The 15920-nt window shown below is 38.1% G+C and overlaps 1 protein-coding gene across 1 annotated transcript in view; it reads right to left on the bottom strand.

Moving 5' to 3' along the window:
- Window positions 1-15920, bottom strand: part of dnah5 (dynein, axonemal, heavy chain 5) — a 103958-nt gene that overhangs the window by 69051 nt on the left and 18987 nt on the right. Inside the window, exons 12-34 of the mRNA XM_075465094.1 lie at window positions 15804-15911; window positions 14056-14141; window positions 13320-13527; window positions 13064-13177; window positions 12571-12777; window positions 11062-11142; window positions 9540-9630; window positions 9200-9345; window positions 8766-8943; window positions 8281-8535; window positions 7674-7870; window positions 7410-7503; window positions 6844-6986; window positions 6660-6736; window positions 6436-6560; window positions 6109-6344; window positions 5097-5315; window positions 4909-4971; window positions 4473-4711; window positions 2105-2252; window positions 1896-1988; window positions 559-758; window positions 236-389 (exon numbers count right to left, since the gene is read on the bottom strand). Of these exons, the coding sequence (XP_075321209.1) occupies window positions 236-389; window positions 559-758; window positions 1896-1988; window positions 2105-2252; window positions 4473-4711; window positions 4909-4971; window positions 5097-5315; window positions 6109-6344; window positions 6436-6560; window positions 6660-6736; window positions 6844-6986; window positions 7410-7503; window positions 7674-7870; window positions 8281-8535; window positions 8766-8943; window positions 9200-9345; window positions 9540-9630; window positions 11062-11142; window positions 12571-12777; window positions 13064-13177; window positions 13320-13527; window positions 14056-14141; window positions 15804-15911 (3462 nt within the window). The remainder of the gene's footprint in view (window positions 1-235; window positions 390-558; window positions 759-1895; window positions 1989-2104; window positions 2253-4472; window positions 4712-4908; window positions 4972-5096; window positions 5316-6108; window positions 6345-6435; window positions 6561-6659; window positions 6737-6843; window positions 6987-7409; window positions 7504-7673; window positions 7871-8280; window positions 8536-8765; window positions 8944-9199; window positions 9346-9539; window positions 9631-11061; window positions 11143-12570; window positions 12778-13063; window positions 13178-13319; window positions 13528-14055; window positions 14142-15803; window positions 15912-15920) is intronic.

The following is a 15920-nucleotide window of genomic DNA, read 5'->3' as shown; positions in this document are numbered from 1 at the left end:
CTGAATTGAACTTTTTAGAATGATCTTTGAGTAATTAACTGCTACACAACTTTAAGAACAATTTTTACGTCGGGCAGCTCTTTCCTATCAATAATGAATTCTAGATCAAATGTTCGTGCTTTTGCATTAATAAAAAAAAAAGTATGAATTTAAAGTTAAGATTTCAGCCTTATAACCAGATCATAAATCTGTTTTGGAGAATCTAAAGTAAACAATTCACTGTAGCATTTTTTACCTTAGGCAGCTGTTTGGCAATGTCTCCACCCACAAAAACAGCCTCCAGATAGATCCAGAGATTCTGGACCGTCATCCAGTGTTCGATGATATCAGTGGTGTTGGAAAGATTCTGAACCCATTTCTGAATCTGGGCTTTGAATGGGGTGTTGTATCTGTGACAGAAGTTAAATCTGCACGTAAGCTGTGAAGTGTGACACACACTTGTGTGGTTGTCCACCAGGCGGTCCATTTACACTTTCTCAACTTGGGATGGCAGAAGATTTTCACTGTATCCCCTTAACAATTCAGAACACACAGCGACGAGACCCAAAACTGACATACCTGTTGCTCATGAGAGACCCTAGAATCATCAGGCTGTCCTCCATGCTGGAAATAATCTCTGATGTGCTGTCTCCTCTCAGTAGCAGCTCTCCACGGGTCTTAAAATTGGCAAAAGTAAAAGTTTTGTTGTCCCACTCAGCAATCACTTGCTTCAGCTTCTGCTCAATATCTCGTTCCTTCACAGCACTGATGCAGATATCCTGTAAGGGAACCCCCGAAAAAAATATTTAAAAACATTAGCAATACAACAATGAATGGCAATAAAAGGCCATCTTTTCTCAGAGCTATCAGTTTGATTAATCAGAGCTTCATCTTTATGGTATGCATGCACCCATTTGAGTTTAATGGCCTCACAAAACAAATAAATGCTCACTGCATTGTGAGAATATTGAAGCTGTGTTCATTGCATGTTAACCTTCTGCAAGACTTCAAAAGCAACTGAAAAACACATTTATGGGTATATTGATAAGATCAATGATTAAGTATGTTTTCAACTTGAAGAACATAAAGTCAGTAGTGTTTAATGGATGATGATTCAGTGCAGAGTTGAGTGGAATAAAAAACAAGTCAGGTAAGTCACATCACAAATTAAATATCTAAATAAAGCATTCATCCGGCCTATTAAATATTTGTCAGTGATCAATGACCAAGAGTTAGACCTCAAGCTAACAGCTGTAAAGTTATTTGGGATGAATCACTATATAGACAAATTGTTTTTTTAGTTTATTAATCTATTCAGTAATTCATTTAGTTGAGGAATTGCCCATAAAAGTGCCAGCTCTGCAAGGACAAGTAGGAGGAGGTCGTAATTACCGTAAAAGAGAAAAATAATGAAGAATGACATTGACAATAGTCTGACTGAGACTGGTTGATAAATTGATCAATAAGTACCCTTTTATATGCCATAGTGGTAGCAGGGTATGCTGATTGCTGCTGGATAGGAGCAATCAGCAATCAGTCAAAGATGTTTATTAGCTTAAACACTACCTTCTTCTCCAGTTGTTTGTCAGGACCTGGTGCAGCCTCTGAACTAACCATGTCAGCTGATGCAGGATGGAACTCTATTTGCCTCGTTTGTAAAAATCTTAAAATAGAGTTTTGTGTAAATGTATATAATGTGGTAGTTTCAACTAGCTGGGTACACGTATTCTATGGCCGTGTTTGAGTTCTGTATGAAAACATGATAGGTGAAAAAAAATAAAGTAAACTGCATGTTATACCAAGTCTCCACCTGTCCCAAGAGTACCTTAATAGCTATTGTTTTCAATCATTAAGTGTGACCATGCATTTTCCTTGTTTTTCTTGACATACATAAGGAGCCAATTCTTTCTGCTTACCTCAATCTCTTCTTTATATTTAAGAAGAGGAGCCTCCATTATGTTTCGTAGCTTGAATGTATCAGTTTCCACCTCAAAGGTATGCCCGGTCACCTGGACACAAAATCAGACAAATTACAGCCATTAATATCCTGAATATGTAGGTATGACTCTAAAGCGTTAATGGGCAACTGCAAATATATATTGGTGGCCCTGCATGTTTCACTGACCTCAGTAATTCTCTTCCAATGGCGTGTCATCATAGCTTTGTTAGTCATTAGTTCCAAGAGGGGGCAGCACTCACTGAATTCATCAATGGTTTTCTTTAGGTCCAGGAAGGCCTGCCACTCCTTCAGTGCCCGAGGCAGCTTGCGGCATCTTTTAGTTCATAGAATGCAATAGTAAACAAACTTGAAGATAACACCTGCTGTCCAAACCAAGTATTTTCTGCTCATATTATCGCCACTAAAAAGTCTCTACTTTGAGTCTTTGGAAAATATAGATTACCTTTTAGAAGCCAACCTATCATAGGTGTTTGTTAATATATTAAACTTGAAGAAAAGAATGCTAGCATGCTCAACCTCAGCAAAGGAGGTTTGGATAATCTCGAACACCAACAACTATAAAAAGACGAATAAATATAGAATATCTTACTTTATGGGAACATTAGAGGATTCTTAAGCCTTGCATACTCCTCTCTGTTTATCAAAATGTTACCCAGCAACATCTGACAATTGACAATATAATGTCTACAGTAAGAAATAGATATCCATGTGACTGTACATGTAAGTCAGTCATTCATTTATTCATTTTTAATACTACTTCATCCTTTTTAGGGCTCAAGGAGCATATCACAGCTGCCACAGGGTGAGAGGGTTGGTAAATCCTGGACAGTTTTGTATGTATAAATGAACACTTACTGAAGCATTTTTTTAAATCAGATATGGCCTTTTTTTTAACCATTGTGTAAGGGTATTAACCTCCAAACGGTCTTTGGAGACCTAACATCTGATGCTCATCCATTAAGATCATGAAACATGCAACTTGTTGAATGTCCTCTCTCACATAAAACACAGCTCCTGCAAGTTCATGCACAACCGCAACACCTTTCAAACTGAGAGACAACATCTCTACTGTAGGGAAAAGTTGTACCATCTTCTTCAACAACAAACAAATAATAATTTTGTGACTTTGAACTGCTTCTGAATAATGATTTCTTTCCACCAGATAAAAAGCCTTTGCTGGAGTTTCTTGACCCTTTGTCTTCCTTCAATTTTCCTTACACACATTTTATACACATTTACTCTTGCAGAAAAGCATTTACAGGGAAAAAAGACAAAACTAAGATCATTCTGTTTGGGATCAAAGAGAAGAGGGTCAGCGTTGGTAAATATCTTGAGACTCAGGACCTTACAATCGCTGACTAAGTTCGTAACCTCGGAGTGTTGATAGACTCAGATCTGACTTTCAGCAGCCACATCAAAGCTGTCACCAAGGCAGCTTTTCACCAACTCAGAAACATCAACAGAATTAAAGGTTTCCTCTCCCAAAAAGACCAGGAGAAACTCGTCAATGCATTCATCTCCAGTAGACTCCATTACTGTAATGCTCTTTTAACTGGACTTCCCAAAAAGAGCATTAAACATCTGCAGCTCATCCAGAACGCTGCTGCTAGAGTTTTAACCTGGACTAAGAGATCTGAACACATCACACCAGTTTTAAAATCTTTACACTGGCTTCCAGTCAGTCACAGAATAGATTTTAAAAGCCTGCTGATGGTTTACAAATCCCAGAACGGTTTAGGCCCAAAATACACCTGTGATATATTCAGAGAATATAAACCTAGCAGAGCTCATAGATCCAAGGACTCAGGTCAGCTGGTCCAGTCCAGAGTCCAGACTAAACATGGAGAAGCAGCATTTAGCTGTTATGCTGCAAACAAGTGGAACAAACTGCCAGTGGAGATTAAACTTTCACCAAATGTTTAAATCCAGGTTAAAGACATTTCTTTTCTCATCTGTCTCTGCATGAAATCTGCACGCTAACTTTTAACTTATCTAAACGTTGCATGTTTTTAATCATTTTAATTACTTCTCTTTATATTCTTTTATGTATTTTTAATGCTTCTTACACTCCCCGCTACAATGCTTTTATTTTATGTAAAGCACTTTGTATTGTTTTGTACATGAAATGTGCTATACAAATAAATTTGACTTGACTTGACTAGACTATGGACAGAAAAAGGGATGACTCTGAAAGCGAGGACAGACTTATGAAAATCCTGTCACTGTCACTGTCTCTGACTTTGACCTCTTTTCCATTTTGCCACCTTCCACTTTGCAATCCTTCTTTCACTTTGTCTCCTTGACTTGCCTCCTCCTTGCTCTCTCTTTCCCATCTTCTTTACCTTCCATCCATCACCTTCTGATATAAACTGTAAAACAACTAGCTTTGTTTGTTTCTGGTACAGTGGTGGCAGCATTATCTTTTCTTAAAGTGTCCATTTCACTTGCAGTTAAAGCTAAGGCTAGAACAACTGTTGCTAAAACAGTTAAACACCAAGCAGTTTCAATTGCTTTGAATAAAAAGAAATCTAACCTTGTCTGAAAGTCGAGCAGCTCATTATTGATCTTTTCGATGTGGATGTCTGCCCAGAGGATGTCATAGTAACCATTGACCGTTTCGATGACACTGTTATAAAGGCCGTACAACTTTTGCAGTAGAGTCAGCTGCTTTCTTATCTCCAACAGCTGAGAATGCTGGGTAACAGGAAGTCCAAACAGCTCCTCTCCACCAGTGTAAGTGATGTACTTCCTGAACAAATTGTCAAATCGATTCTGAAGGGGACAATGGCAACAAAACCAATATAGTAATCAATTACACACAGAAACAAAAACAAGCACAGCTCCATTAATAATGGATGGAAATGAGCATCTCCACAAACACCATCAACAGATCAGTTGCACTGCTAATATACTGACTGATTCGCTAAAAGATGTGCCATTATATTGAGGTCATATAATGAGTGACCAACCTGGAACATAATCAGTCTGTCACTGGCATCCTGAGGAGCTAGCCCAACCACCATAGGTCCATCCTGAAGCAAAGAGGGCAAAGTCTCAATCAAGTCACACTGATTATGTGCTGTATTTTAAATAAAAAGCCCGAATGGAAGAAAGGATAGCGGTGGGTGCGTTTTTCAGTTTTGGTCTCTTCTTTTACCATCTCATAATCCTGATAAAAATGATGGCAGTCTTCCTGAAAGGTCTCCACATTGCTAACCAGTTCTCCTCGGAAGTTTGGTTGCAAGGCGACCAATTCATTCTGTATCTCTGTAGTCCGGGACAGGAGCTTTTCCCAGGTGTAACGCAGAGTATCCACCTTATCAACCTCTTCTTTGGCCACAGACAGGTCATACTTATGAAGCACAGCGTAGGACTCCTGAGAAGAAGAAGAAGAAAAAAAGGAAGATTATATAGTTGCATACAGTTCCTCTTTATGCATTTTTGCGTTGTGCTGCAGGTGTAAGCACATCTCTAATAGTAGAGACAAATGCTGGCTCTCTGTGTTTTTAAGACTTAGCTCAAAACTTACATTTATGAGAGTGCTTATAATTGACTAACTTAACTTTTTGAGCATTACCTACTTTTAATTTTGTCTTATATAGCTAATATTTTTTATTTACCTTTTTAGTTGTGTTATGATTTATAAATATTTTACTGTGCAAATAGATTTTTAAAGAGTGGTCATTCATTGATATTTCTTAACTTTTGTTTCATTCCTTGCTTGTGTCCTTTTAATTGCTTTATAGAACACTAAGTTGCATTTTTCTTGAGAAAGTTATGTATAAATAAAGAACGTCTGAATGACTGACTGACAGACGAGATTTTAACACCACACTGTCATCCTTTGTCTGAGGCCATTTTCTTCTCCACTAAAGGAACCTATTTAAAGTCCTCCTGCCGGCACCTAAACATTTTTCCCCTTAGGAGCTCTTTTAAAGGTTAAAATGCTTGATGACTAACTTTAATCTTCTCTATGATCTATTATTTTATTATCGTGAGGAACACCAGCAAATCTTAGATATTCTCTTAGATATTTTCTTTTAATTTTTCAACTAATACGAACCCTGATCTCTTTTCCACTGAGACTGTGTGTGTGTGTGTGTGTGTGTGTGTGTGTGCGTGTGCGTGTGTGTGTGTGTGGTAGTATTCCACCTAATGTTACAGTGTACCTCTATAGGTCCAACTTGAAAATCAATAGAAATCTGGTGCTCTCTGATCTCCTTAAGAGCAGCCATTGCAATGCGGATGTCATCCAGGTCTTTTATCTGTCGATTCAATTTCTTTCCTGCTTCATCAACAAAATCAAAGATGTTCTCCATTTCTGAGCGATATTTCCTGTTACAGTACAGTCCATAGTCCACCATCCAATTCTTAGTTTCCGCAGTGAGAGACATCTTCAAGGATGCTTGTACAAAGAAATAAACATGAGCAAAAAATCAGTTACTGTTTAGCAGTAAAACAATTTCATTGGTGTCAAATTCACAACTTAATTTAACCTGTGAATAAAGCCAAGGCTCCAACAGTAATGTACTCTGGTTCAGAGTTTATTTCCAACTCCAGATCTCGATAGAAAAGTATCTGGCTCTCAAATTCTGACAGCAAGGGATTTCCTCGGATGAATCTGTTTAACAAATAAAAAACAAACAAAAAAAATCACAATGCACTTATGTGACTGTTTTTAAGAGTCAGACCTGACTATTAGTCATTCAGTTTAACATACCTCTGCATGGTATCTTCACAATCTTTTTTCCAGATGTGATGGTAATGGTTAAAGCGGTCGAGAGCAGTCATCACTTCCTGCACAAAAACACAAAACCAAGGGTATGTACTGTAGGATATAAATGACACTAAAAATCTCCAATTAAATATTTCATAAAAACAACAAAAAAAGTCTCTTCTTGTACCTTTTTGGTGGAGGTGATAGAGGTACTGAGAACGGACACTAACTTGGCTATCTCCTTGTTCTCAAACACACTCTTGTAATAATTTCTTGCTTGGAATGGGATTGCTTGGATCACAGATGCTGAAATGTCTGAGATGCTACCATCTGAGAAGTACATAGTTTGGACAGAATTATCTTCTCAAAGAATATTCAAAGAGTTGGTGGAGGTGCATGTTAACATAAGAAACTTGTGGACTTTTGCTGGAATCATTCATCTAAAGAATTTAATTAATAGAATATGCCAATAACAAAGTGTGGTTTCTATAGATAAGCTCCATGTCTGAAAAGGCTATTCTGTCTGTGCAAACCTTTCAAGAATAAATTCTTTCCAAAGCGTCAGAGAAATCATGCCCATCAAAATGTCTTTGTGTAGTCATTGTGAGAAATGTTTCTGGTCTGCTGAGCAGTGAAATAGGAAGCTTTATTTGGATGTTTGACAATAGATAATATAAATGAATGTCAAATCAGATAAATCGCTGAGTTCAACACCTGTGGTTAAGTTTGGAATGTTTTTGTGTGATCTTATACCAGCCAGGCTCCTGTGTGTTGTTGCTCCATCCTCTGATTCACTCTCAGAACTATCTTGTTTCAGAGCCGCCATCCGTCTTTCATTCATCTTTTTCTATAAAAAGTCAATCAAATAGAAAATACCTCAGTAGTTGCTTGGCATGTTACCAGACTGGAACATCATTAGTCCAGAGCTAAAAATGAAAATGAATGTGTTACAGCTGTAATTAATCAGTCACGGTTACTTAAGTCAAATAATCTGTTTACTTATCAAATCAATCACACCTTGGAGATTCTTTCTTTGCTCCACTGGCTTACGCCTTTGCTGACACTGACCACACACTCAACAACCCGGTTTAGAGCCTGCTGGACCTCTTCCAGGGCTGGAACCATAGTAATGTTAGGTATAGAGAGGGTCACATTGACCCTGAAGATTGCCTGCTGACCACTGCTTTTGCCACGGCTGGGTGAGTCACTCTCGCCTATGAGGGCAGAGTAGAAAAAAACTGATACACCACTACATAATTTGATTTAAAGATGGACAATTTAGGAGCTCAGGGCAGAAAAGCCAAAAGATAAAATTTAGAAAATGGAATTAATGGTATCTGAAACTGCTGAACTGAAGTTTTTGCTCACATGGCTTTGCTACAGTAAAAGTGACTAGGAGCTATCTTTATAATTGGTAAATGCACTCCTGATAGTGTGATATTCACAGAGTATCTATCCATCAAGACAGAAGACAATTTTGTTACAACTGAAACGATACACACTGTGCAATTATTGTTTTGTTTTTTTTGCCCTCCTACAAAATTCTCTTGAGGGAAAGTACATAAGCTAATTTCAAATGCATGTTTCAGACACGTGTTTAAGCACAAAATGGTTCAGGACCCACCCAAGAAATGCATGAGTGAGGACGTATGTATACGCTTGCGTAGATTCTCCAAGGTGTTACGTGTCACTCTGAGTAAGGCATCCACGTTGCGGTGGTTGAAGAAGTTGAGCAGCTCCTGGGCTTCCTCTTCCATCACCTCCATCAGGTCCCTCTTTTTCTTCCTTCTCACCAAAGGTGAGGAAGGACCGACGCTAGCAGGTGGGAGCAATGTGTTTCTAGAGAAGAGATGACCCTCAGAGCGGTGCTCATCTTCACCTAAGGAGACAACACGTTTACTGTGAACATCAACATTTTCAGCAACAGTCCCCCACAATGTTTATAAGTATCCACTCTAATACAAAATTTCAACCAAAGGTTATAACTAATGTTAATGTTACTGGTCACGTCCTGCTTGTGACAAACCCTTACAGTATACTGCATTTTACATGATACAAATGGGTTTGATCTTGAAAGGAAATGATCTCAGAAGGAAAATGACAGCATACCTTCACTGTCAAGGTGGTCTAAGGTCTTGCTCTCACTGCAGCTTTCTTCCTCAACCTTCTCCTCCTCCTCTTTCTGACTGTGGTCAAACTCCATTAGCATGTTGATCAGCTCATTAGCAGCCTCCTCCACTAGTGCGCTCTTAATATGTAGATTCTGAGCTTGTTTTATGCAAAGGTCCTATAGACACAGATGTAAATATACAATAAGTTGTACAAGATTCCTGGAGATGCTTTTGTGCCAGTAAATAAAAACTAATATTTGAGAAGAACCTTTTAAAGAGAGGAAAGCATGGGGTGCTCATAGCATCATATCATTTTTCAAATTGTAGCAAAGGAAATTGTAGCATTCAGTAACTACGAAGGTGGGTTTACTGTAAGACTTCACAATGTCAGCACTCTCTTATTAAATTCCAATGTTTTTGTTATCTCTTTACCCTGGTAGTTTGAACAAATTCCTCACAGGTGACTGGCTCATCCTCGGGCAGAACACACAGCGTGGACATACTCATCTCTTGTAGTACAGCATCTATCCGAAACTCCACCAAGTCATTAACTCTGTCCATCAGTAGCTCCAGGTCAGCTGGAGACACAGAAAAACAAGAGAAAGAGTGGGAATGAAGGGAAAAATCGGGATAGATGCCAAGCATTGGAGAAGATTCAGTGAAAAGGGAGCAAATCCACAAATTGGGAGGTAAATAAAGAAGTGAAAAAAAAGAGTGTAGAGAGGTACAGAGTAATATATATATATTTATATATATATATATTTTTGCTTACCCAATGCTTTGTCAATGCTGCTGAGATATTTGTCTATGTTCAGAGATGTCCAGCTCAGGGAGATCAAACCTGGCTGTATAGCTTCATCCACCTGTCAAGTAAATGACAAAATGCCATGATGAGCTCCTTTGTAAATCTGACACAATCTTTGGTTCACACTGTCTGCAATGAAGAGGGTCAAATATTTGATGTTTTTTCTAGTCAACTAATTTGTTAATACACGTAGTTGTTTTACATTTCAGTCCTGGCCTGCAACACATTCAGTAAAGTTTATACAAATAAAGTAAATTCTATATTATCATGGATTTCATTATTCTACCAACTTTTGTATGAAACATTGGTGAAAGATCTTTTGGACACAAGTGACTTTCTCTGGTAAATTATATTAGCAGGAGTTGGCCAACCTTTCAGTTACTGTATCTACCAAATCAAATTTATTTTCATTCTTGTTAAATTTCATGCCAATTAAATTGTTATGTAATCAAAAAACCAAGTCTTGCAAATAAATAAGTTATAGAGAGTGTGAAGGTACATCCTGCTGGGTTGTACATCGGGATGGGAGCATCATCTTGTGAGGAAAACTCAAAATCCCTGCAATATCACTACCCTTTTTTGACCCATTTAACAGAGCAAGCCAGTTAGAGCACTGTCACATAAATTCAGCATTTTCATTTTGAATTGAAATCAGTGGCTGCTGGACGTCACTATAATGTTGAATGTTTGCCATATTCAAGAAAAATGATGAATTATTTTTTCTTTCTACTTGGAGAGGACAAATATATGTTTTTCATGTTGTTATGCTGAATACAAACAGACTGAGGCATAATTACGAGGCTAGTCTTAAAGTATGTGATAAAAAACATGATCAAGAGGCCTGTAAGCGGAGTCCCTATACAAAAGAGAGCCTTGGTGCAATTCTGAAAAATAAATGGTACATAAACGTATTTCCCTACATTTAACACAGTGTGATAGCAACTTTATATTATCTACAAAGGAAATCTGCAGTTTTTTAAGGTGCTGTGGTAACCTGATGACCGTAAATCATTGTGGTCCATGTGCATAGGGCTCTGTAATAGATGCTGTGCAGCTTAGCTTTTCTTAAAAGAAAAAAAACATACTTTTCAAACTTATCAAAACACACGGTAAAGTGAATACAATCCCAGTAATCTAACTGATATTGGGGGCAGTAATCATCACCTTGAGAGGCTAATCCCAAACACCTGTGAAAATGATATGGTACGCAGCACATACAGTAATGGTTTGAACTAACCCTTGCCTATGTGGCAAATTAAATATATGACTTCCTACTAATTACTCAGTCTAATTCTTTTTCTATGGAGCCCTGAAATACTATCATTATATTTATCCTATAAATTCATTGAGGAAAACATAAGAATAAGAAATAAATAAAAAGTTTGGAAAGTTAGTTTTAATAATGATTAATCACATATATTATCATATAACGTGGTACGGCAATTCCTATTTAACTACACTGGTGTCAGTGAAACTTATCACAGCTTACCTTGGCAACATGTGGCATGGCCAGCTGTTCAAAGGCGCTCTGAATCTTGGCCCGCACTCTGGTGTTTTCGCTCAGCATTAGCTGTGAATCAGGGTAGATGTCAATACATTTTGCATATCAACTCAGAGAGATCTTGAACTGATTTGCTCAGTTGGGACTGTAGTTAATATGGAATACACTTTTTAATTATGTCCCCACGTGACAGTGAACCTCATTTGCAAGTGATGCCTCAAACAAGGGAAAAAGAAAAATGTTTCCAGTGTGCGTGCCATATTGTATTTCTCTGTGTCAGATGGAGTGCAGTGCAATTTAGTTGACTGTTATGGAGACAGTGATGAAAACTGTAGACAGCATCCAGCTCTGCTGAACTGTCTGAAAAAGTATGAACTACACTGGACACAGCCTATGCAGCAGATAATGCTAAAGTAAACTTTGTACACCACTTGTTTACTGGTTACTGCGAATTTTCAACAATCGCATTCTGAAAGCTAACTGCCCAGCTCTCGTTGCTCATAAGTAATGTAAGCACGCTTGTGATCAGCTGTCAGTGGGCTTTGGGCAGTTGTTGTAAAGTTCTACAGCCACTTCTCAGTGTCTGCCTCCAGAAGAGAGGGACTGTGTGGATTGTTTGCCTTTGCTGACAATGAGTGGCATTAGATTCTGGGTCACATTTGTACATTATGGCTTTCATTTAGCTGTCGATTGTCTCCTGCAGAGCTGGCCAGCACCAGCACAATCATGCATGAAGGTGAGACCCGTCCAGTGGCACTGAGGAGGATTTTTGAAGATGAAGAGGTAACTAGAGTTACTGAGATTTATCTGCGCTTTTTACCCAATGTTGGGTGTTTTTATAGATAACAGGACAACAAACTTGATCAGTTTGTTCAGGGTTGTCTCATTTGTGTGCTTGGTTCAAACGCCTTTGTAGAGACCATGTTCTCTGTCTGATGAACATTAAGTGGTCAGACTCAAGAAGCAGATGCAGCACAGAGATGATCAAAAATTAACTGCAAGTGTCTGTCATTTGTCCTGTAAGGACGTCTCTCTAATTGTGTGGGAAAAAAAAAAAAGCCTGCTTTAATCAGTCAGGAGCAGCAAAAAATATCCTTGGAAATGTATTGATTTTGTTGAGTCTACCCTTATTTCCTCTTTATTGATTTATTATTTTATTGATTTTTGTGTGTGCGTTTTTGCTGTGTACGGCCAAATTGTAAAATCTATTATCTCTCCTTTATATTCAGCTATATTCAGTACACAGAGGCTTGTATAGTTTCATGAGAGCTACAGTTTAAATGGAATCATTTTCTCATATTCTATGCCCAACCCTCCACTCCCTCTCTCTTCTTTATCTTAGGGGATCCGATAGCCCAGGTGACTTCGTTAATACTGCAGCACTCTGCAGGTTCACTTCTCATCAACATCATGAAATGAACACTGCCTCTCACTGATGGTGAAGTCCTTGCTTAATCCCGCTTCTATAATTTGTATACAACTGTCTGTAATACCCACCTGTAATTTGTTGTAGTTTTTCTTGAGGGTATCCTGTTTTTGCTGCAACAGAGCAGCAAAGGGAGGGATCTCCAAATTCATGCGTATCATGCAGTTCGCCTCTCTTATCTGGGTCAGAATCTCTGGATCAAAGTTCACAGTCACTTCCCCGGTCTCTGGAGACCGGGCCAACAGAGGGGCCTGCAGGCCCACCCTTGCTTTCTCCATCTATACAGAACATATCAGGGTCATTCGGGGAGTTTAGTGGGAATTATCGTAAAGGTGAAAATGGAAAGGATTGGGGAAGAGACCAAATTGATCATTAAAAAACAACAACGACAAAAAAACAAAACAGATCAAGAGTAAAAACAGGAACAACATACATGTCACCTACTTGTGTTCTATATAATGGTACCATATATACTTAAATGCATACATGTATGTCAAATATGCTATTTCTACTACATTTTTTTTAATTATTTGATTCCTATACCACATTCTTTTCTCCATTCACCTTTGTCATCCAGCTGTGATGGTAGAGCATCTCATACTCCATCAGGACTCTTGCAACCCTGTTAAAATTCTTGATAATCCTCTTGGCCTCTGGTGTGGAAAGAACGCCTGGTTGCTGCAAGGGAATAGAATGAAACAGAATAGCACCTATAAGTTAGAAGGTCAACACAATATGCCTGTATATAAAAAGATAGAATAAAAGAATAAAACAAAAATAAGCTGGGGCAAGCAATAGAATGCCATAAATTTCCTATAACCTGTTGAAAGAGATCCATGGGACCCTGAATTCGGCTGTACAGCTGCCGAGCCCACATGATCCTTCCTGCCACCGGAGGCATATCCCTGCCAATGGGTGGCTCCAGCTTCTGCCTCACATAGATGCGAGACACCATTTCAATGTCTCGACCATAATTCTGCAGAATTCGCTGATACTTCTCTTCAATGCTTAGATCAGGGATGCCCAGTCTGTTTGAGTCCAAAAGCACAAGTAGTTAGTGGCGTCAAAATGTTTGAAAATGGACAACGAAACAAAAATTGAATACACCACATACAAACGGAATGAATTATAACAGAGCACGCCGGTAATTATTCATTTAAGCCCAGCTCTATTTTTGTCACTTGTATGACATTGTGACTTATAATGTAAGGACACTCTGAAGTAACTACAATTAACAACAATTACTACAAATAGCTAGGAACAACAGTTGTGCTGGTAATAAATCATTCAAGCAAGAATGTGTAATAAAGTAACTCTGGACTAAGCAAACCTAAAGGAAAGCAGCAATTAGATTACCGGTGACACCTGCGCCAGTGAACCAAAATGTCCTCATTCAGCAACGTTTACTCAGAGCCACGCTTAATCTTTCATTTTCGTAATATCATTAGAGACTAGTTTAAAAGAGATTATACCTGGAAAATACAACAACATATTGGTAGTGTATCAAGTTGTGATTATTATTTCAAAATAATTTGATGCGGTTGACGTTGTGTTACCTTTCAAATTTCTTCAGCACATTTAAAGCTCTTTCTGTATTTGGAATCTTTTCAAAGGTGCTATCCATGAAACTCTTCAGCTGACTCTGGAAGCACAAACGCCGACAACAGTGATATTTCCAAAAGAAAATAAAACTGTGAAATAAAACTGCTCAAACAACAATAAAAATACAAAATAAAATAAGACCCCATGAAAAATACCTATAGCACAATAAAGTTGTTGGCATGCACCTAGAGTACAAATCAATATGTGCTGAGCTTAACTTTGTTCGGGTTTTTTTCTTGCACCAGGGCCAACAAATTCCAATATCTAACCCTAAATCATGACAAGTTGGGACATTGTGTAGAATGACAATTTGTAATCTCATAAACCAGTATTTCATTCACAATAGAACATGAAAACATGGGAAATGTTCAGAGAGACATTTTGCTTTCTTCTGAACATTATTGGCTTATTTTGATTTTGATGGCAGCAACAAATCTCAAAACAGTTGAAACAGGGCCATGTTCACCACGGTGTAGCAGCCCCTCAACAACAGACTGTAACCATCTGGGAACTGAGGAGAGCAGTTGCCCGAACTTTTGGTACAGTAATGTTGTCCCACTCTTGTCTGATATAGGATTCCAGCTGATCAACAGTCCTGCATCTTCTTTGTTGTATTTAGCCTTTTATGATGATGCAGTTTTTTTTACTTGGCAAAAGGTCTAGAGTCTGCAGGCTCCAGTGCCTGGACTGTTGTACTAGGAAGCCATGCTGTTGTAATAGGTACAGTATGCAGTTTAGCATTGTCTTGCTGAATAAAATATGTAAGGCCTTCCCTAAAAAAGACATCTGGGTGGGAGTATAGCTTTCTTTAAAACCTGTAAATATAATTCAGCATTACCAGATGTGTAAGTTTCTAATTCCATAGCCACTAATGCACACCCTTCATTCACAAATGGCTTCTTTTCATGAAAGAGCTTTAACCTGCATTTGTGGATGGCACAATGAACTGTGTTCACAGACAATGATTTCTGGAAGTGTTCCTAAGCCCATGCAATGATTTCCATAATAGAATCATGCCGGTTTTTAATGCAGTAACATTTGAAGATGTTACTGCATTGATGCTGAAGGTCACGGCCATCCAATATTGATATTCAACCATATCCCTTGTGTGCAGACATATTTACAGATTATTAAAATGTTTTGATTATATTATCTGCTGTGTATAGTACAATATTTCATTTAAATTCAAAACAACCCTAATATTCTTTAGGGAAAGGTGAAACGTCTGACTTTCAACATTGAATTTTAGAGTATTGGTTTATGAGATTTCTAAAACAATACATTCTGTTTTTATGTACATTTTATACAGAGTCTCAACCTCTTTGGAACTGGAATTATACGTCAGTAAAGGATATCCAGTACATTCTATACCCCAATACCCTGTTTGAATGTACACACATTTTGATAAGCTCATAAAATGTTGAATTGCTCTCAGATAATGGGTAGCGGCTTATTTGTTTTGATTTGTTTTGTTTTTTAATTCTCTTCTTTAATATTTCTGTTCATTCAAGCACTTGCTCAAATATGACTGATAAGTTTTACCCGTACTACAGGTGGACAGCAAAGGAAAAACAGAGAACCACCAGTACTAAGTCTTGTAACCTGCTCCACTGATTCTGCACAAACTTATTGGTTTAGTATTAATCCACTGACTAAGCCCTGGTGCAATATGACTTATTTGTTGTGTCTGCAGTTAACTTACATGGAGCTCAGAGGTGCTCTTGCAGAAATCCTCATAGTCGACATCAAAGTCAGTTCTTCTGTGGTCTAGGAAACTGTAGTGCTTTTTCTTCATGTTCATCACAATAGCCTATCAGAC

This window comes from Odontesthes bonariensis, chromosome 5 (assembly GCF_027942865.1).
Source record: "Odontesthes bonariensis isolate fOdoBon6 chromosome 5, fOdoBon6.hap1, whole genome shotgun sequence".
Taxonomy (NCBI): Eukaryota; Metazoa; Chordata; class Actinopteri; order Atheriniformes; family Atherinopsidae; genus Odontesthes; species Odontesthes bonariensis.
Note: the sequence above shows the minus strand (reverse complement) of the source record. Positions and strands in the feature narration are given on the sequence as shown.